The following is a 22,210-nucleotide window of genomic DNA, read 5'->3' as shown; positions in this document are numbered from 1 at the left end:
GCCTGCCACTGCTTCACCACTGGTGACTCTGCCTGCCACTGCTTCACCACTGGTGACTCTGCCTGCCACTGCTTCACCACTGGTGACTCTGCCTGCCACTGCTTCACCACTGGTGACTCTGCCTGCCACTGCTTCACCACTGGTGAGTGCCTGCCACTGCTTCACCACTGGTGAGTGCCTGCCACTGCTTCATCACTGGTGAGTGCCTGCCACTGCTTCACCACTGGTGAATCTGCCTGCCACTGCTTCACCACTGGTGAGTGTCTGCCACTGCTTCACCACTGGTGAGTCTGCCTGCCACTGCTTCACCACTGGTGACTATGCCTGCCACTGCTTCACCACGGGTGACTCTGCCTGCCACTGCACTCTGCCACTGCTTCATCCTTGGTGAGTGCCTGCCACTGCTTCACCACTGGTGACTCTGCCTGCCACTGCTTCATCACTGGTGAGTGCCTGCCACTGCTTCACCACTGGTGAGTGCCTGCCACTGCTTCACCACTGGTGAGTGCCTGCCACTGCTTCATCACTGGTGAGTGCCTGCCACTGCTTCACCACTGGTGACTCTGCCTGCCACTGCTTCATCACTGGTGAGTGCCTGCCACTGCTTCACCACTGGTGACTCTGCCTGCCACTGCTTCATCACTGGTGAGTGTCTGCCACTGCTTCACCACTGGTGAGTGCCTGCCACTGCTTCATCACTGGTGAGTGCCTGCCACTGCTTCATCACTGGTGACTCTGCCTGCCACTGCTTCACCACTGGTGACTCTGCCTGCCACTGCTTCACCACTGGTGACTCTGCCTGCCACTGCTTCATCACTGGTGAGTGCCTGCCACTGCTTCACCACTGGTGACTCTGCCTGCCACTGCTTCACCACTGGTGACTCTGCCTGCCACTGCTTCATCACTGGTGAGTGCCTGCCACTGCTTCACCACTGGTGACTCTGCCTGCCACTGCTTCACCACTGGTGACTCTGCCTGCCACTGCTTCACCACTGGTGACTCTGCCTGCCACTGCTTCATCACTGGTGAGTGCCTGCCACTGCTTCACCACTGGTGACTCTGCCTGCCACTGCTTCACCACTGGTGAGTGCCTGCCACTGCTTCATCACTGGTGAGTGCCTGCCACTGCTTCACCACTGGTGACTCTGCCTGCCACTGCTTCACCACTGGTGACTCTGCCTACCACTGCTTCATCACTGGTGACTCTGCCTGCCACTGCTTCACCACTGGTGACTCTGCCTGCCACTGCTTCACCACTGGTGAGTCTGCCTGCCACTGCTTCACCACTGGTGAGTCTGCCTGCTACTGCTTCACCACTGGTGACTCTGCCTGCCACTGCTTCACCACTGGTGACTCAGCCTGCCACTGCTTCACCACTGGTGACTCAGCCTGCCACTGCTTCACCACTGGTGACTCAGCCTGCCACTGCTTCACCACTGGTGACTCTGCCTGCCACCGCATCACCACTGGTGACTGCCTGCCACTGCTTCACCACTGGTGAATCTGCCTGCCACTGCTTCACCACTGGTGAGTCTGCCTGCCACTGCTTCACCACTGGTGACTCTGCCTGCCACTGCTTCACCACTGGTGAGTCTGCCTGCCACTGCTTCACCACTGGTGACTCTGTCTGCCACTGCTTCACCACTGGTGACTCTGCCTGCCACTGCTTCACCACTGGTGACTCTGTCTGCCACTGCTTCACCACTGGTGACTCTGCCTGCCACTGCTTCACCACTGGTGACTCAGCCTGCCACTGCTTCATCACTAGTGACTCTGTCTGCCACTGCTTCACCACTGGTGACTCTGCCTGCCACTGCTTCACCACTGGTGACTGCCTGCCACTGCTTCACCACTGGTGAGTCTGCCTGCCACTGCTTCACCACTGGTGAGTCTGCCTGCCACTGCTTCACCACTGGTGAGTCTGCCTGCCACTGCTTCATCACTGGTGACTCTGCCTGCCACTGCTTCACCACTGGTGACTCTGCCTGCCACTGCTTCACCACTGGTGACTCTGCCTGCCACTGCTTCACCACTGGTGACTCTGCCTGCCACTGCTTCATCACTGGTGACTCTGCCTGCCACTGCTTCATCACTGGTGACTCTGCCTGCCACTGCTTCACCACTGGTGACTCTGCCTGCCACTGCTTCATCACTGGTGACTCTGCCTGCCACTGCTTCACCACTGGTGACTCTGCCTGCCACTGCTTCATCACTGGTGACTCTGCCTGCCACTGCTTCACCACTGGTGACTCTGCCTGCCACTGCTTCACCACTGGTGACTCTGCCTGCCACTGCTTCATTACTGGTGACTCTGCCTACCACTGCTTCACCACTGGTGACTCTGCCTGCCACTGCTTCACCACTGGTGAGTGCCTGCCACTGCTTCACCACTGGTGAGTCTGCCTGCCACTGCTTCACCACTGGTGACTCTGCCTGCCACTGCTTCACCACTGGTGAGTCTGCCTGCCACTGCTTCACCACTGGTGAGTCTGCCTGCCACTGCTTCATCACTGGTGACTCTGCCTGCCACTGCTTCACCAATGGTGACTCTGCCTGCCACTGCTTCACCACTGGTGAGTCTGCCTGCCACTGCTTCACCACTGGTGACTCTGCCTGCCACTGCTTCATCACTGGTGACTCTGCCTGCCACTGCTTCATCACTGGTGACTCTGCCTGCCACTGCTTCACCACTGGTGACTCTGCCTGCCACTGCTTCACCACTGGTGAGTCTGCCTGCCACTGCTTCACCACTGGTGACTCTGCCTGCCACTGCTTCACCACTGGTGAGTCTGCCTGCCACTGCTTCACCACTGGTGACTCTGCCTGCCACTGCTTCACCACTGGTGACTCTGCCTGCCACTGCTTCACCACTGGTGAGTCTGCCTGCCACTGCTTCACCACTGGTGACTCTGCCTGCCACTGCTTCATCACTGGTGAAGCAATGGGTTAGGCTAAAATAAATTGTTCTTGTTATAATAAGGTTAGGTAAGTTTTCTAAGATTATTTTGATGCAAAATTAATTTTTTTTACATTAACATTAATGAAAAATATATATCTTTAACCGTATAAGAGAAAATTTTAGAAAAGAATTAATTTAAAATGAGTTCTTGCTAATTGACCAGTTTTACATATTCGGCACGACATATATATACAGTGGTCCCTCGATTATCGACGGTAATCCGTTCCTGGAAGCCGGTCGATTATCGAAATGGTCGATTTACGAATCAATTTTCCCCATAAGAAATAATGTAAATTCAATTAATCCGTTCCTGACACCCAGAAGTATTAAAACAAAAAAAATTTTTACATGAAATATTCATGTAGTACATAAACAATACAATGGGAAATGATGAATGAAACATTAACAGCATAACACTTACCTTTATTGGAGATTCTTCTTAGTGTATGGGAGACTGGAGGGGGAGAGAGAGTGGATTGTTTATAGTTTGGAAGGGGAATCCCCTTCCAGCAACACCTCAGGTACCATTTGCTTTTCTGGGGTTGCTTCTTTTCTCTGTTTCTTAATGCCACTAGGACCAGCTTGAGAGTCACTGGAGTCCTGTCTCGCAAAATAACTGTGCAGAGAGCTCTGTTTCTGGCGTCTCTTTAAAACTTCCCTAAAATGGGCCAAGACTCTGTCTCTGTACAAGTTGCCGATATGGCTTGCAACATCCTTCTCTGGGTGATGTTTCTCCATAAATCTTTCCATCTTACCCCACATAGTAAAAATCTCCTTAATTTCTGAAGAAGGCACCTTCTTCCATCTCTCTTCCTCCTCCTCTGCAGCAAGATTCTGAGCTGCGATCTGTTGCTCTTCCTGCTGAAGCTCTTGCAGCTCCTCAGTGGTTAGCTCTTCGTTATGGTCCTCCACCAACTCTTCCACATCCTCCAAACTCACATCCAACCCCATGGAACTCCCCAGTGCCACAATAGAGTTCAAAACTGACATAGGCTCATCAGGGTCAGCCCCAAACCCTTCCAAATCCCTCTTGTCGACACAATCTGGCCACAATTTTCTCCAAGCAGAGTTCAAAGTCCTGGTAGACACTCCCTCCCAAGCCTTACCTATAAGGCTTACACAATGGAAAATACTGAAATGTTCTTTCCAAAAATCTCATAGGGTCAAGTGAGTGTCTGAGGTCACATTGAAGCACCTTTCAAACATTGCTTTGGTGTACAGTTTTTTAAAGTTTGCAATGACCTGCTGGTCCATGGGTTGGAGGAGAGGAGTGGTATTCGGGGGCAAGAACTTTACTGAGATGAACCCAAACTCCTTCAGAATTAGGTCATCCAAGTTTGGTGGATGAGCAGGCACTTGAGATCCAATTTCTTCTCCAGGAGGTAATTCTTCACACTAGGGCCAAACACTTCGTTGAACCACTCTACAAAAATTTCCCTCGTGACCCATGCCTTATTATTAGATTTCCAAAACACACACAATTTACTCTTCATAACATTATTTTTCTTAAATGCTCTGGGATTTTCAGAATGGTACACTAGTAACGGCTTCACTTTGAAATCCCCACTAGCATTAGCACAGAACATTAGCGTCAGCCTGTCTTTCATAGGCTTGTGTCCTGGCATTGACTTTTCCTCTTGTGTAATGAAGGTTCTCTTTGGCATTTTCTTCCAGAAGAGGCCTGTTTCGTCACAATTGAACGCTTGTTCAGGTTTCAGTCCTTCAGCCTCTATGTACTCCTGGAATTCATGCACATATTTTTCAGCCGCCTTGTGATCCGAACTGGCAGCCTCACCATGCCTTACCACACTGTGTATGCCAGTACGCTTCTTAAATCTCTCAAACCAGCCTTTGCTGGCCTTAAAATCACTCACTTCACCACTATTTGCAGGCAATTTATTTACCAAATCTTCATGCAACTGCCTAGCCTTTTCACAAATAATCGAGGTCATAAGACTGTCTCCTGCTAATTGTTTCTCATTTATCCACACCAATAATAACTTCTCAACCTCTTCCAGTACTGGTGATCTCATTTTTGTCAGCATATTTACCCCCTTTGCAACAACAGCGTCCTTGATTTCCTTTCTCATGGCTATGATGGAAGATATGGTTGAATGATTTTTGTTATACATCCTCGCCAGTTCGCCCACACGTACGCCACTATTATATTGTTCAATGATGTTTTTCTTAAATTCAATGGTATTTCTCACCTTCTTTACCAAAGGTTTGGCACTAGGAGCTTTCTTTGGAGCCATGGTAGCTTATTTAGCACTTAAATAACTTGCAAGCACTAAAATAAATGAAATATGAAATATTTCACTGGAGCACGTGAGAGGACCGCCGCTAACTGGTAAACAATGGCACACTGGCTGGGAAGGAAGGCTGAGGCGGGTCGAGGCCCGCTTATCTCGTGCATACGCGTCTGGGACGACGGGTCGAGACGGGTCGATAAACGAATTTCGGTCAATTTCCGAGTCAATATTTTGTCGAAAAAACCGGTTGATTTCCGAAATGGTCGACTTTCAGGCCGGTCGATTATTGAGGGACCACTGTATATATATATATATATATATATATATATATATATATATATATATGGGTAAAACATGTGAATTTGATTTAAATAGCAACACTCTTCTTGCTGAATAAGGCAAGCGAAAATTTGTGATTGCAATAATTTCGCAAAAATCATTCTGAACCTAACGAAAAAAAATTCTCCCAAATAATGTTAGGTGGTTCACGTACGTAGATGATGCTTTGCCTTTGGCCTAGAGATCACAACATTGATGAGTTCCTACCTAGACACAATGGTCTGTTACTTTCTATTAGGTTCACAATAGAGCACGAAATAGATAACACTCTACCCTTCTTAGACGTTTTATTCCATTGCATCGACAGTAGAGCGAAATTTACAGTATACAGGAAGACAACCAATGTGTGTCTAATTTATCAACTTGTCGGTTCTCTGAACCATTTATCTACATTCCTTTCAGACACAGCAACATCTTGGGATCTCAGTACAGGAAATTCTTCAACTTGCCTAACCCTTCGGCATGACCTACTTCCACATCTGTCAAATGTGATACCACCTACGACAGCTGCACCTCTCCTGCCTACAGTATAAAAGCCACTTCTTCGCACATATGTCGTATTATTTTCAAGATTAATTTACTGATCACAACTCAAGGCTGAGGAAATGTATGCCCTCAGTGTCCATGTCTTGTTTGTAATGGCTTGATAAAGCTCCTGGAGAGCGAAATGTTGCCACAACAATTGATTTAGTTGGGAACGGTTAGGATAAGTTTATGGATAGGGCTTTTTGTCTTAGGGACAGGAAGAAGAGGGAGTGGGTATGTTTTCCTGGGGTTGGGATGGGGGATGTTGTTAGCCATCTAGACGTTATCAAGAAAGGTAATGGGAGCAATCCTACTATCTGCCTCAGTGCAGGAGGCAACGGTGTTGGCAGACGTAGGAGTGAAGACCTGATTAGCATGTATGAGACAGCAATAGAGATAATTAGGAAGTAGGGTGGGAACCCTGTGATATGTGGCATTTTGCCCAGGAGAGCAGTTCTCCAGGGCAATTGGTGTCAATTGCCAGCTGGACAAACACTCTAAGGAAAATTCAGTAACATTCATTGACAACTGGGACCTCTTCTATGGTAGAAATGACATGTATGCCAGGGATGGGGTTCACTTATCTAGGTTCGGGGTGGGAGCTCTGGCCAATGCAGTGGAGGGAGGTCTTAGGTCTTTAAACTTGAAATAAATAGTGGTATGGGTTTTTGTGGAAAATCAATGAATTCTCAGAGTAGCGATAGTGTGAGTTTCAGGGAAACCAGTAATAGGCAGAATAAGGTAGAGTTGAATGTTGGTGAATGTTGGAAAAACTAGGTGACAAGGACAGTAACAGGTATAGTGGAGGAACGGAAATCAGCAGGTAGAGAAAGGAGAAGGTAGGTTGTTTAAACATATTTTATACTAATACACGTAGTGTGAGAAATAAGATGGACGAATTGAAATTAGTTGCAAGTGCGGGTAACATTGATGTTTTGCCATAACTGAGACCTGGTTAATATGAAAAATCGGAACATGCCTGCTGAATGTTACATTCAGGGTTTTAAACTGTGTCAAGTAGATAGAAGTATCGTTAAGGGAAGTGGGGTGGCACTCTATGTCCGAGATCATTTAAATTTTTACATAAAAATTGGTATAAAGTCTCAAATAACACATACAGACTGATAACGTACTAATTCTGGGAGACTAACTTTAGTCAGATTGATTGGAATTTTTTGACTGGGAATTTAGAATCTAACGACTCTTTTAGCAGTAGTTCAGGACTGATTTTTGAAGCAGTTTGTGACGGAACCTACAATGGGAAATAACCTGCTTGACTTGGTTCTAGCAAACAAGGAAACCCTTGTTAATAATTTAGAAATTACAGAGGAACTTAACAAAAGTGACCAAAAATAACGATGGCAGCTCTCAATATGACAGCTTTCTAAACACTATAAAAGCTGCCCAATGATTGTTTATCCCGTATAAAGAATTAGATCAAATAGAAATGACCAAAAATGGATGAATAATAGGCTCAAATATCTTTTAAGGCAAAAGAAAGGAATTTATAGGCACATCAAAAGAGGTGAGGGTCATCTTATGAATTAATGTATTGACATTAAGAGGAACATTAAAAAGGGAATATGAAAACCTCAACGGGACTACGAAATTAAAGTCGCTAGGAATTCAAAAACTAACCCAAAGAGTTTTTTTTCTAGGTTTATAGAACAAAAGTTAGAGATAAGATAGGTCCCCTTCAAAATAACTTTGAGCTTCTAACTGACAAGGAAAATGAAATGTGCTCGATTTTTAATAATTATTTTCTCTCGGTATTCACACAGGAACACACTAACTATATCCCAGTAATTAACTTTCATAATGGGCCTGAAGAAGATAGATTATGTAATATCAGTCACTAGTGAAATGGTTGTGAAGCAGATAGACAGACCGAAACAAAATAAGTCGCCGGGTCCTGATGAGGTTTTTTCAAGGGTTCTTAAGGAATGCAAAATGGAACTCTGTGAACCATTAACTAATATTTTTAATTTATCTCTTCAAACAGGTGTAGTGTCTGATATGTGAAAGATGCTAATGTAATTCCTATTTTTAAAGCAGGGGACAAGTCATTACCGTCAAATTACCACCCAATAAGCCTGACCTCAACTGTAGGCAAATTACTAGAGTCAATTATAGCTGAGATTATGAGAAGCCATCTGGACAAGCATAATGATACTCAGCATGGATTCACGAGGGGCCGTTCCTGCCTAACTAATTTATTAACTTTCTTCAAGCCCACGATAAAAATTAATTACTGGGATAATGTTAGCGTCTTCCTGTGTGAAAACCAACAGAAAATAATTATAAAAAACTGAGCACATTTCATACTCTTGTCAGTAAGATGTCCAAAGTTATTTTTAAAGGGACCTAACTTATCTCTAACCTTTGTTCAATAAATCTGGAAAAACAACCTTTTGGGTTAGTTTTAGAATCCCTATCAACTTTAATTTCATAGTCCCATTTAGGTTTTCTTATTCCCTTTTTAATGTCCCTCTTAATATCAATATACTGATTCGTAAGATGACCCTCACCTATTTTGATACGCCTACAAATTCCTTTCTTTTGCCCTGAAAGATATTTGTGCTTATTGCTCATCCATTTTGTGTCATTTCTATTTGATCTAATTTCTTTATACGGGATAAACGTTCTTTGGGCAGCATGTATAGTGTTCAGAAAACTGTCATATTCATAGCTCTCTTCGTTACATCAGTCCACAGATGATATGTGTTCTCTAAGCCCATTGTAATCTGCTAAACAAAAATCTGGAACCATTACTGAATTATCCTTACTGTCATAATTCCATTCAATACATAATCCCTTGTAATGACTGCGGCAAATTGTACGTGAGCGAAACATCGTGATATCTCCAAACACTTATTTCAGAACACCAGTACGCAGGCAGAGCTGACGATTCATGGATTGCCTGTGTTCAACACCGAAATTCACACAACCATTTAATAAACTAAAGAAACTCAAGACTTATCGCCACAGAAGACAACACTCAATACCGAAGAATCCTGGAATCATCGCTTATCTCTATATCCGACAACTTCAACCAGAACAATGGCTTCTATAACATAGCTGAACCACTTGCCAAGAAACTTCTTCATCGCTATCCCACATAAGAACATAAGAATGGAGGAACACTGCAGAAGGCCTACTCATATACTTATCCAGTCTCTCTTCAAAGCTACCCAAGGTATTAGACTCTATAACCCTACTCGGTACATGCAGCATTCTCAACCTGACTTCATCCTATAAATACTCACATACCTTCCACCCAGGTAGATCTGTTTGTGACTTGATAAAGCCCACTGTGGGGGCGAAACATTGTCAATAAAGGATCACATTGTGTTTATATTTCCAGTGGGATGGGTTGTGAAGGACCTGCCTAGTATGGGCCGACAGGCCTGCTACAGTGTTCCTCCTTTCTTATGTTCTTATGTAATTAAATGTCACATTAGTTGCACTTGTGTCCTTTTACCTAACACCTAGCTTTGTGGGTCATGCACCCAGCACCTAACACCTAGCTTTGCTGGGAGCATGACTTTTGTGGGTCATGCACCCAGCACCTAACACCTAGCTTTGCTGGGAGCATGACTTTTGTGGGTCATGCACCCAGCACCTAACACCTAGCTTTGCTGGGAGCATGACTTTTGTGGGTCATGCACCCAGCACCTAACACCTAGCTTTGCTGGGAGCATGACTTTTGTGGGTCATGCACCCAGCAAACAGTCTGGAGTTTTGAGAGTCTCAAAACTCCAGACTGTCGTGTTAGCCACTGGGCCAGCTTGCTTCAATAAGCTTCATCCAACTAGGTATATTTCTACACCATAGGAAGGTTAGCATAGGCACCACTGTGTCCACAAATGCAAGTTTTTACAGACTAACGGGACGGTGAGGGTTGAGACACGGGACGGTCTTGGAGTTTTGACATTCTCTAACAGCGGGTTCAAATCCCACCCGTGGTATGGTTTGTTTGCAATCGTGTCATTACGATTTTGTGAGTAAAGCTACTAGGTATCTGGAAGCAGTCCCAATGAGCAGTATAAACACCAAAGCCATTCTTAAGTCCATAACTAAATTTATATCTTATCTGGGCATTCCAAGGTACTAACTTTACAGCCAAAGTTTTCAGAGAAGCTTTAACTAGGCAAGGTATAATTCATAAATTATCCATCGCCTATCATGCTCAGACCCAAGGACCCTTTGAATGATTTACTTAAACATTAAAAACCATGATGAGAACCTTTTACATGCATTTTCCTACAGACTGGGATGAATCACTTGCTCTGCTGCTGTTCGCAATAAGAGAATCTGTGCATAAATCAACAGGGTACAGTCTTTATGAACTAATTTTCGGGCAAAATGTACGACGTCCTCTGTGAGTGCTCAAGGAAGGAGGGATGAGAGAAGAAGCCTGCATAACACTCTACAATCTTTCTTCAAGGTTTCAGGTGGCCCGTTAGTAACTTAAGGCTAACTTAAAATCTGCTCAAAACACTCTGATACAGAGGTATGACAGGAAAGCAAAGTTTCGCTCCTTCACTCCAGGAGACAAGGTGTTGGTACAGGAACCTGTACCTAGCCACACCTTAAAAGTAAGATTTATGAGACCCATGCAGATCATAAGTAAAATCTCTGAGGTAAATTATATGGTATTTCCCCTTAATAAACCCTAGAAAATTAAAATTTACCACCTAATCAGATTAAAATATTTAACAGTCCCCATAAAGTTCCAATAATGACTCTGTCCTCTGCCTCTGTAGACGACCCTGATCCCTTGCACACACAATTTTGTCCTCCTCAAGGACCCTAGCCCTTTAATGATGCAGCTGTCTAAAAATCAAACAATAAGTCTAAATGCTCTCTTATAAACTTACCCTGACATATTTTCTTAAGGATGTCCAGAAAAAATGTACCCTGAGATATCATGATGTAGATGTTGGAAACACTAAGCCTATTAAACTCTCCCCCAAGAGAGCTAATTCTGAAAAACAGAGGCTACTTCAGCAGGATGTAGCGTTTGTGTTAGAAAACGGATCAGTGGAGGAGTCATCCAGTCCGAGGGCATCACAGCGCATCCTTGTTAAGAAATCTGATTAAGGTTTTAGAATGTGTACAGACTACCGTAAGGTGAATGAAGTCACTATTACAGATGCCTTCCCTCTGCCACGTTTGGATGACGCAGATTGAAGTCAGCCAGACAAATCATCTTTCAATTATTCTACGATTCCAAGTTTATATTAACAGTATCTGGGTATTAGTAAATTGACTCCCGTAATGTTTACACTTATATTGTGAAATTAATTTTATTTGATCAATCAGTAAAGACAGTTTGAAGGTGATGATAATTAGTATTCCTTAGTAACTTAATGCATATCAATGTCAAATTTTATATAATATTTTTGACTCATTGAGAATTATGTAGTCCAAGTAAAAAGGCGAAGAAAAACTATTTTAAATATAAATTTGACTAATGTTCACTTACACTCTTCAATTTCACTCTCATCTATCATAAAAGTACGAGGCACTTTTTTTGAATGTTTGATGCCAAGCAGCAGAGGCTTTTCAAAATTATCAGAGTCACTCCAGGAATCCTGGAATGAATTATGTAACTTGGTTCACACGGCAGATGTTCATGCCAGTAGTTGCACCAGTCTTGTCTATATTACAATGCACCAACTTTGTAAATGATCCAACTAGACCCTCTTGTCTTAGTAGCCATATGAAATAAAAAGATCGAGGAAGGAAAAGAAAAAAAATCATGCAAACCCCTGAAGGTTTTCCTTCAGAGATGCATAATAATTTGTGTCTGACACAACAACGTTCAATTTTCCACGCTCAAATCCTTCTTTTTTCTTTTTTTCATTTAGTGTTTCTTACGAAAGTCAACATATGCCAGATAAGGGGAATATTTAATAAGATATTGTAAAATGATCAGACTAGACTGTGATAATATCTTCTGGAATCAAGGTGGAAAATTTAGTCGTTGTACAGACCAGTTGGCGTGTACTGTTGGTGTCAGCAGTACGTGTGTATGAAAGATGTGTTAGTGAGCTTGTTGTTGCTGACAGAAGAGGAGAGTGCAACAGACAAGTGAAGTAGTACCAGCAACACTCACAGCAATAGGCATTCTTGAGCTTCCCCAGCGCTCAAAGCTGGGGTGTGGCTCGAAAAGGATCCTGCGGTGCTTGCTGTCTTTGCATCTCTTGACATCGTCTGCTGCTATATAGCCGCCACACCCTTCGAGCCCAGTGTGGGTGGGGTTTGTGACAGCCCAAGGTGCTTAGCTTCTCCCTCCGAGCTCCGTGGGGGGGGGGAATGGGACTAGGCCTGGGGACAGCTAGTCCCAAAAGACGAGGAGGTACTTGTACCTCCTCCCATGGCAGACATTGGTCAGAGACAGTCCATCGACAAGGAGCAAAGGCTTACGCACTGACGCCCTCCTCCACACACTCCTATGGACTTCTTTCTCATAATTTTTTTTTTTTTTTCATACTGATATGACCTATTTCCATTACCTGTAACTCCAGCTACAACTGCTCATCTTTAAATTTACAAAAGCTGGGAAACGGAATTCTTCCTGTCAGGGCTGAGGGACTCATAACCACAAATTACTGTTTAGCGCCACCGTTCATTATCAGCATTCAATTGAGAAATTCATTCCTCTGCAAAAAATCTCTACGATAAATAAACTAAAGTACTGAACTAGTGTCTCATTAATGCTATGTATGTTCAACCTCTTCCTGACTTTAATCTCACCTTTAGGAACTGTGCTGTGTCCAGTGCCAATAAATTCCTGATACTTGAGAGTGTAAACTCCAGTTTTCTTCAGGATGTTCATCATTCCTTCAGAGGGCTCCAGAGCATCAATATTACTGTGAAAATATATTGTGTTAATTAATATGCTTCTCAACTGGTCTTCATATTACAAAATGAAAATAATATTCCAAAATAATATAAAAAAGGAATAACTGAGTTAATTTTTTGAAAAAGAAATCACTCCTATAAATATACCATCAGAGGATTGAAACTATTGATCCTTAATGCTGAAAAATGACATGCAAACTTAAATTTGTTTATCTAACCTTTCAAAGAAGGTATTGTTAGATTTTTTCCAACTTTTCTTAGGTTTTCAAATCAAGACAGTCGTCTCCTATATTAATAATCTACATCTATTGAACTTAAATTAATAATTAGAGTTAAATTTATGAAAGATTCAGTTTGTAAAGAGATTTTTGTAAATTCGTTTAGATCTTGTAAAATAAAAATTGGTGTTGACAACGTGGGTCTGCTGGGGAAGCAAAGGAGTTATGAAATTGGTGTTGACAACGTGGGTCTGCTTGGGAAGGAAAGGAGTTATGAAATTTCACAATTTTAGCATAAGTAAAACATGGGGGAAAAAAAGACACAAATATAATCGTTTACTTGGGACAGTTCGCCCATACAGTGGACTGTAGCAAGTGGAATTGATAAACCTGCAGAAGTAGAATAAGTTTCTATACTGGGATCATAGTATGGTCATGAGTCCGGTACAAAAATATGATTGAACAGGTCTCGATGTGAGACGAACTTGGTTAGTAGACCAGTAGATCTATGGCAGTTCTTCTCTATTATTATGTGCAACGATTATGATCAAAAATTACGTGAAGAAGCATCCAGAGACCGACACACATTAATGTGCCAGCAGAATTAACTACATAAATAATGCCTGTGTTTCACATGGAAGTTCTAACAATCACTTGATTAATTACTAGAGATTCACGCATTATTGCCAAGAAAGAAAGCACCCAGAGAAGAAGTATTCTACAATGACTAATCATCAGAACTTGAACTAGGAAACCGGGATCTACATCTTCCAAGGAAGCTTCAAAATCTCTGTCAATCTTGGCCTACCTAAATGAGAAGGACAGTTACTCTTAACTATTAGCACTTATGCTTTCTGGTTACGGTGGAGACAAACGAGGAACAAGAAACTGGAGACCAACAGCTACGACGAAATCAGCAGCAAGAAATTGAAGCTCGTGGACAGGAAACGTTGGAAGCTGTAAATGTGGAAGGTCCAGGAAACAACGTTAGACAAGAAATTCTTTTGCTGAACTGCCTGACATGTGTGTGTCGATCATAAAGACTGTTCCATCATGGCCACTTGAGATAAGTATATGGTTATTGTTGGCAATTTTCTTGTAAATTGTTCAAGTATACTAATACAGACAGACGGAGGAATAAAACATAAGCACAGGTTCTTAATATGAGGAAGTAATTAGGTGTTTCTAGTATCAGTGATAAGATTATTGAGATTAACTGTACCCGGAATTAGAATGTTAAGAAATGAACCAGACACTGTTACTTATTACTAAATAACAAAAAGGCACAATACCGTGACTGGAACGATACACAAATAACCCGCACATAAAAGAGAGAAGCTTACGACGACGTTTCGGTCCGACTTGGACCATTGACAAAGTCATTGGTCCAAGTCGGACCGAAACGTCGTCGTAAGCTTCTCTCTTTTATGTGCGGGTTATTTGTGTTACTTATTACTAAATGTCCTAAGATATTCATGTGTTGTGCATGTGTATAATTTATCAACTTCTGTTCTCTGAACCATTTATCACATTCCTGCTAGACACAACAACATCTTGGTGTCATAAAACAGGGAATTCTTCACTTGCCTAAAATTTAGGCATGACCTACTTCCACATTTGGATTTGTCAAGTGTGATACCACCTACGACTGCTTCACCTCACCTGTCTACAGTATATAAACCACTTCGAGCATATACTGTATTCTTTTCAAGATTGAGGGACTGATTACCTCAAACTCCTCCTGTTATTCACCATTCTCCTTTATATGGACTGATAAAGCTACTGTGTGGCGAAACGTTTCCCCAATAAAGATACCCAAGTGTTGCACATGTGTCTAATTAATCAATTTGTCGGTTCTCTGAGCCATTTATCTACATAACCCATCAGTAAAATGGGTACCTGGGCGTTAGTGGACTATTATGGATCGCATCGAGGGACAAAACTGACTTAATTTGGCCGAAATACTCTGCATAACAAGGGGCTTTCTATATAGTAATATATCATTGTTGTCAGCTAGGATTGTATTCCATATACATGCACTTGTAGAAATAAAGATATTATTATATTATATTTATTATTATTGATTGATTATTCTGCTCCCATGTAGATATTCGCTAGGGAATGTTCTCTTCTGCCTTTGGAGTTAATGCAACATGAAACCCTCCGAATTATTCTTTGTTGTTACAAATCTACAAAGGTTCTTAATATGACAAAGCAGCTTTGTGTCTAGCATCAGTGATGGGATTATTGAGATCAACACTGTACTTGGTATTAGAATGTTAAGAAATGAACCAGAAACTAACACTGTGAATCTAAATGTCTTGAAGTAAATACACATAGATCTAAGTGGATCATGAAAGTACACAATTATATTAGGTTTCATAACGTAATAAAATTGTGTGCTGTATCACCGTTGATAACAAAAACATTTCACCCCTCCAAGAAATCCCTCCCAATCACCTCCCAAGAAGCTCATTACTAGTAATCCCTTCCTTAAATCCCTTGTAAAGCAACTTCCCAAGGGAAAATTTCTCGCCTATATGGGAGTAATAATACATTTAGTTATATTCACTGATGGATCTAAGAAGGAGTTTACTGGCACTGTTGCATCTGCTCTTGTTGCCGCCCCTCTAGTTAAGAACAATGGGAACTTTGTTGAGTTAAGCATAAGAATTAATAACTGGGAGTCAACATTGCAAACTAAATTGTTTGCCATCTTAAAGACAGTGAAGCAGCTAGCCCAGGTTCCAGATACATGGTGACGTGTAGATAAACAACACCGCTCCCAGAATGCCAGTCACTCATATGTGATGTTGATTTCCACAGTAATTGGATATGAAGCACCGCTGTCAGGATGACAAAGTCACAAGTGTTGAGAAATAGTTTACCAGCTAGGTTAAAGATTAAATATAGGGAGTACTTAGCTGATAAGACAGCTCATCGCCTGCACTGCCGCCCCTGCAGGTGAGGTCTTGAGAAGCTGTCGAAGTCACTTCTCAACGGGCTGTAAATAAGCATATTATGTTAATAATAATTTACCCCTAGGGGGTGTTATGTCAGCATATATCAGTCACTGATGGCTGACGACACTTACTTGTATGGACTCAAAAGTCCACTTATCACCGGGGTTTATGATAAGTAACTAACTCGTAGTTTAGACTCAACTGCACAGTCAATAGTAGTACATCACGAGTTAGAACACTTACCTGGGTATATGTATCTAACCCATAGTTACACCCAGATATCCGATGAGTTGATTGAAGAATAGTGTTCTTTGAAGAATGTCGCACTACACTCCGCTGCAATGCCCCTCGAACATAAGGGAAAGGCTGACCTAGTACTTTTTGCTTCCTTGCCAAATTTCCTCCATGAAGCAAAGCAAAATGCTTGATTCTTGCTGTTTAAACATAGACAACAATGTCCACTATCTTTACCATGGTAATAAAGTGGGAGCAGAATTTTCCTTGTCCTGCTAACGTAAGATAAGGATTGTCTCTTAAACTACACTTTGCAACACTGGACTCTTGCAAGGAGCAGTGGTCACTTGACCACGTCGCAAACTTGTACTGCATCTGGGATCAATTACTTGCTGTAGCAGTAAACAAGATGCTTGTCCCTTCTGAGAGGGCTGAGCCCCTCAAGGTTGAAAAGGCTGAAGGGGGCTAATACCCCCTTCCTGGAGAAAATTTCTCCACACTGGGGGGCGGCAGAGGTTCGCTGCTGGTGAACTATTCATCACTTAACATTAATTTGATTTTCTCATTCGCCACCACTGCTGCTTGTCTTTTCTGAACAGCTTTAGTCTGTGTGGTTTATGGAGAATCACTAATTTTATTTTCAACACTGTGTAATTCTAACGGTACTAGTTTATTTATTGTCCGCTTATTCACTACACCTTTGCTCAAAACATCAACTGTCCTGATGATTCCATTTGCATCAGGATACATGGTCACAATTTTTTCAAGTAGCCATTCGGACCTTGGACCATCATTGTCAATAATCACTATGTCACCAGGTCTTAAGGACTTATGATTTTCAGGAACTCTAGCTCCATAGAAGTGTTCTCTCAATGAGGTGAGATAGTCTTCTCGCCAAATTTTCTCCCAACGTTGAATCACTTTATTAAGGTGTTTAAATTGACGTCTGAGTTGCTCATGTTCGAAATAAGTAGGATCCTCAATGATTTCTTTATCATTCATGGGAGGAACATGTTCGAGCCTTTTGCCATGGAGTAAATGAGATGGACTTAACACTTCTAAATCGTCCAGATCATCGGTAACATAAGTTAGAGGTGTGTTGTTGACTCTATTTTCTATTTCAGTCACAACTGTATGGAATTCTTTAAAGTCGATTCTCTGACGATGAAGAGTTTTCCTTAGACAACGTTTTACAATGCCGATCATTCTTTCATAAAATCCGCCGTGCCATGGAGATTTAGGAGGAATGTATCTCCAACGACAACTGTGTTGATTCAGCATCTGTTGTACTTCTGGCTGATCGAAGATCTTGCTTATATAAGCAACACCAGCAACAAAGTTCGTTGCATTATCTGAAATCATCAGTCTGGGACATGCCCTTCTGGCTGCAAACCGTCTGAATAATTTGATAAAGGTTTCAGCAGACATGTCAGTGGCTACTTCTAGATGTACTGCTCTAGTTGTAGCACAAGTGAACAAACAGATGTACACCTTGATGGGAACTTTGCCAACTGTTTTGGTTAAAATTGTTGGTCCAGTGTAATCTACACCTGTCACCTCAAAGGGAGTGATAAGACAAACTCTTTCAGAGGGATATGGAGGTGGACCTGGATACTGACATACTCGCATATCATAGTGACGACAAGTAATACAGTCCTTTATTTGTTTTTTCACACTTTATCTACCTTGAGGTATCCAGTAGGATTGTTGTATATGACAAAGTGTGTCAGCTATCCCACCATGTAACACGTTACTGTGGGCGTTTTGCACAATCAGTTTTGTTAGTCAATGATTCTTGGGGATCAATATTGGATGTATGGCTTCTTTAGGTAGTGAAGAATTACGAATTCTTCCTCGACATCTTATAATCTTTTCTGAGTCGAGATAAAGTCCTAAAGAATTAATCATGACAGGTTTCTTCGGGGATTTATCTTGTGTTTCAAGAAATTTATATTCTGTAAAGAAAACATCTTTCTGTATTAGTTTCACCCAGTATTTAATGGGTTCAAGACATTCATAATTAGGTTTTATTCCTCTAATGAATTTAAAGACAAGAGCTGTAACTCTTAAGAGTTTACCCAAAGATGAGTATTTAGATCCATCAATGACTATTTCTGTTGTGTCGGCAGTATTTACACAACTTATTTCTGCTGTGTTCAAGCAGACTGTTTCTTCTGGCATAATGTGAGCTTTTTGCTGAGGCAAGTTATTTTCATTAGAGAGCCAGTTCGGACCGTGGAGCCATAATTTATTATCCACAAATTTTTTGAGTGGGACACCACGTGACAACATGTCAGCTGGATTCTCTTGGGTAGAGACATGGAGAAAGAGATAATCTCTCTGCATCTCTTTTATTTCTGCTACTCTGTTCTGTACATAGACCAACTTACTCTTATTATTTCTTAACCACTGGAGAACTGCTTCATTATCACTCCAGATCACGGTTTTTCAATAGAGAGATGATCAAGTACTTTGTTGAGATAGACAGCTAATTTTGTACCTACATAGAGTGCTGTCAGTTCCAATTGTGGTACTGTTCTGACCTTCAAGGGTACTACCCTGGCCTTTGAAGTAATTAGTGTACTTCCTTCAGCATTACTCATGTAAGCTACAGCGCCATAACCTCTAGTTGACACATCACAGAACACATGTAATGTGTACTTGTTTCTCTCTTGACCTATTTGTCTGGGAAATTTAATTCGATGAAGTTGTTTAAACTCATTGGATATTTCATCCCATGCTTGACTCATTTCTAGAGGCAAGTTCTCATCCCATCCAATTTTGAGTTTCCATGCATCTTGCATAAGCATTTTACCTTTTATGTTAATTGGTGAGACGAGTCCTAGAGGATCAAAACATTGTGATACCTCTGACAGTAAACTACGTTTAGTGAGTGTACTGCATGATTTATTGTTTATCCTTTTGAGACTCAAAGTATCTTCCTGTGTATTCCAATTAAGTCCCAGCATATTGCTGTGTGAAGGCTTACTCAGCCCTGTAACAACTTCAGACAGTATTACCCAGGCTGGCTCCTCCTCAGGAAAATTAGTGAATAGAAAAAGAAATAATAACGGACAAACATAAACAAATTATTATGTAGAAAATATAAAATATAAAACACTTAAATATGAAATATTAATCCTACATTAAAGAAAATGAAAAAAGGAAAAATATAAACGATAACTGAATTCAACGCTAATTTAACACTTGGGTGTCTGGTGTTGGTGACACTGCTTGTTGAAATCGTAGCCGTTGCTGATGATGGGGGGGGGGGTCGCTAGTTCTTCACAGATTAACGCCGTGAGTAGTATCCCGATGACAGGAAAGCAGGTTCTTTACCGCTGCAATGATGTGGGGTTACGTCCTGCAATTTCATACAGGTGCACAGGTAATTAAATGCAAAATGGGGAAGTCTCTGGACGTTAGTCCTTCTCCTGTTCTTCTCGTTGATTGACAGGTGACCCTCACTGTCATCCAAGCTGAAAAGATAGACAGGTTACCCACTGCTTAAATAATCACTCTCCATGGCAGTGTACATTACTCAAAAGACGTGGTGATTATTACAACAGTCAACCTAGAGCAAGACTGAAAGGACTAAGTTTATTATTGGTCAAAAGTGAAGCTTTTAACCAATAAATCCACTAGAATACAAGGCAGGCATGTACTTACAGTAGTGTTGGGAGCTGCGAGTCGAGTGATTTACTGTTTGACCAGAGCCCCATACGTCACCTTTCGAGGGGGGGAAAGAGGGAGGGGAAGGGATAGCGGGAGCTAGACTGACCCTACGTTAACAAGCAGCCGGCAATCAAACTATCACTTTAGGGGTGGGGGGGGGGAGAAAAGGTGGGAAAAACGGGAGCGTGACTCACTCTACCTTAACTAGTAGCCGGCAATGAAACTATCACTTTCGGGGAGGGGGAAAAAGGCGGGAGCATGACTTACCCTACCTTAACTAGTAGCCGGTAATGAAACTATTGTTACTATATTGCTACTCCTATCTACTGAACTTTTCCCTCACACTCCCCCATACCAAGACTTATAGTCAAGGAGTATAAGAAGAATAGGCGAGGAAAAAGTTCTAACATGTGGAAGTCGCGTAAGGCAACAAATCTTCTACTGACTGTCACGACTTAACCAATCAGAGAAATAATTGGATGAACCATTGATATACACAATATGGAACTTAAAAGCCTGGAGTGCCAATGTCCACCTCAAGAGGCGACTGTTGGTTCCCTTAAAAGTTTCTAGGTATATCAAAGGTTTGTGGTCCATTTCTAAAATGAATTCTTTTCCCAACAAATAAAATTTAAGTTTGGAGATACCCCACACAAGGGCTAATCATTCCTTTTCTATTGTGGAGTATCTTGTTTCTGCGAGGAGTTTCCGGCTTAGGAAGCATACAGGGAAGGGAGTACCATCATGGAATTGTAGTAACACCGCACCTAAGCCAGTATTGGAGGCATCAGTTCTCAAACAAAATGTTTTATTAATATCAGGAATCTTAAGTATAGGGGCTTTCGAAAAGATACTTTTAATCTCATTAAACTTATCCCGAGTTACGTCGGAAAGTTCAAGAGGTTCCTTCACAGACTTTTTAAGAAAGTCGGATAAGATGCCTGTAAGATCAGTAAGGTTCGGGATAAACCATGCATAAAAATTTACAGAACCAAGAAAGCTTCGCATGAGCTTCTTTTTTTTGGGGAATTTAAATTCTAATAAAGCTTTGATCTTACTGGGGAGAGGCTGCAGAGAGTTATTAGAAAGTATCAGTCCAAGATATCTAATCTTGTTATACCCAAGGAAGCATTTCTTTGGCTTGGCAGTGAGGCCATGTGAGAGTAACCTACGCAAAACTGATGTTAATGTCTGGATATGTTCGCCCCACGTAGATGTCATTACGTAAATGTTATCAAAATAAACTGAAACATTTGGCATATTACCCAAGACCTTTCTCATCAGTCTCACGTAGGTAGCACAGGCAGTTACCAAACCGAAGGGCATAGTTCTATACTGCATCAGTCCTTGGTGTGTAGGAAAAGCAGTGTACTGCTTAGAAGAAGGATCTAACATTACTTGATGATATGCCTGCGCAATATCAATCTCTGAAAAGAAGGAAGCGTCATAAAATTTGTGTAGATCGCTATCTATTAAGGGCATAGGCTCAGCATCCCACCGAGTTATAGCATTAAGGCCTCTGAAGTCAATAGCAAGTCTATATGAATTATCCTCCTTCTGAACCATGACTACTGGTGAACAATATGAAGATATTGAAGGTTCAATGATCTTTAGTTTTAATAATTTGTCTACCTCTCGGTCAAATGCATCCCTAAGGTGAACTGGAACTGGGTATAATTTCCGTTTGATAGGATTGTCCGTCACTAAGTCAATCTTATGGACTACCGTGGAGGTAACACCTGGAATATCAGTAAAGACGTCTGAAAAGTTACTCACACATTGAAGTACTTCATGTCTCTTATGGTCATCCAAAGATTCATTAATATTAATGTTGGTTGCATCCGAGTGGTCAAGAGTCACCAAGTCATGTAGTTCTTCATCATAGTCAAAGTTAGAGGTGTCAATTACACACACTTTACATTCTTCAGTTGTCTTATCAAGTTCGTGTGGAAAAACTAAGTCAAAGTTATTAAGGCAGTTAACGGAATTTCTTCGGTAATATTTCTTAAGGATGTTGATATGATAAAGCTTAGGTTTCCCCTTGACTTCTATGAGGTAGTCAACTTTCCCACAAATTTTTAATACTTTATATGGACCTTTCCATGCTACTAACAATTTATTTGACTTAATCGGCAAAAGTACAAGAACTTCATCTCCTACTTTAAAACCTCTCCT

General features: G+C 41.9%; 1 protein-coding gene across 2 annotated transcripts in view; it reads right to left on the bottom strand.

The window, feature by feature from the left end:
* The window catches only part of LOC128692546 (methyltransferase-like protein 27), a 41,805-nt gene that overhangs the window by 8,392 nt on the left and 11,203 nt on the right, over window positions 1-22,210 (bottom strand). For both annotated transcript variants that reach the window (XM_053781693.2, XM_053781692.2), the window contains exon 2: window positions 12,838-12,953. In XM_053781693.2, the coding sequence (XP_053637668.2) occupies window positions 12,838-12,953 (116 nt within the window). The remainder of the gene's footprint in view (window positions 1-12,837; window positions 12,954-22,210) is intronic.

This window comes from Cherax quadricarinatus, chromosome 30, assembly GCF_038502225.1.
Source record: "Cherax quadricarinatus isolate ZL_2023a chromosome 30, ASM3850222v1, whole genome shotgun sequence".
Lineage (NCBI taxonomy): Eukaryota > Metazoa > Arthropoda > Malacostraca > Decapoda > Parastacidae > Cherax > Cherax quadricarinatus.
Note: the sequence above shows the minus strand (reverse complement) of the source record. Positions and strands in the feature narration are given on the sequence as shown.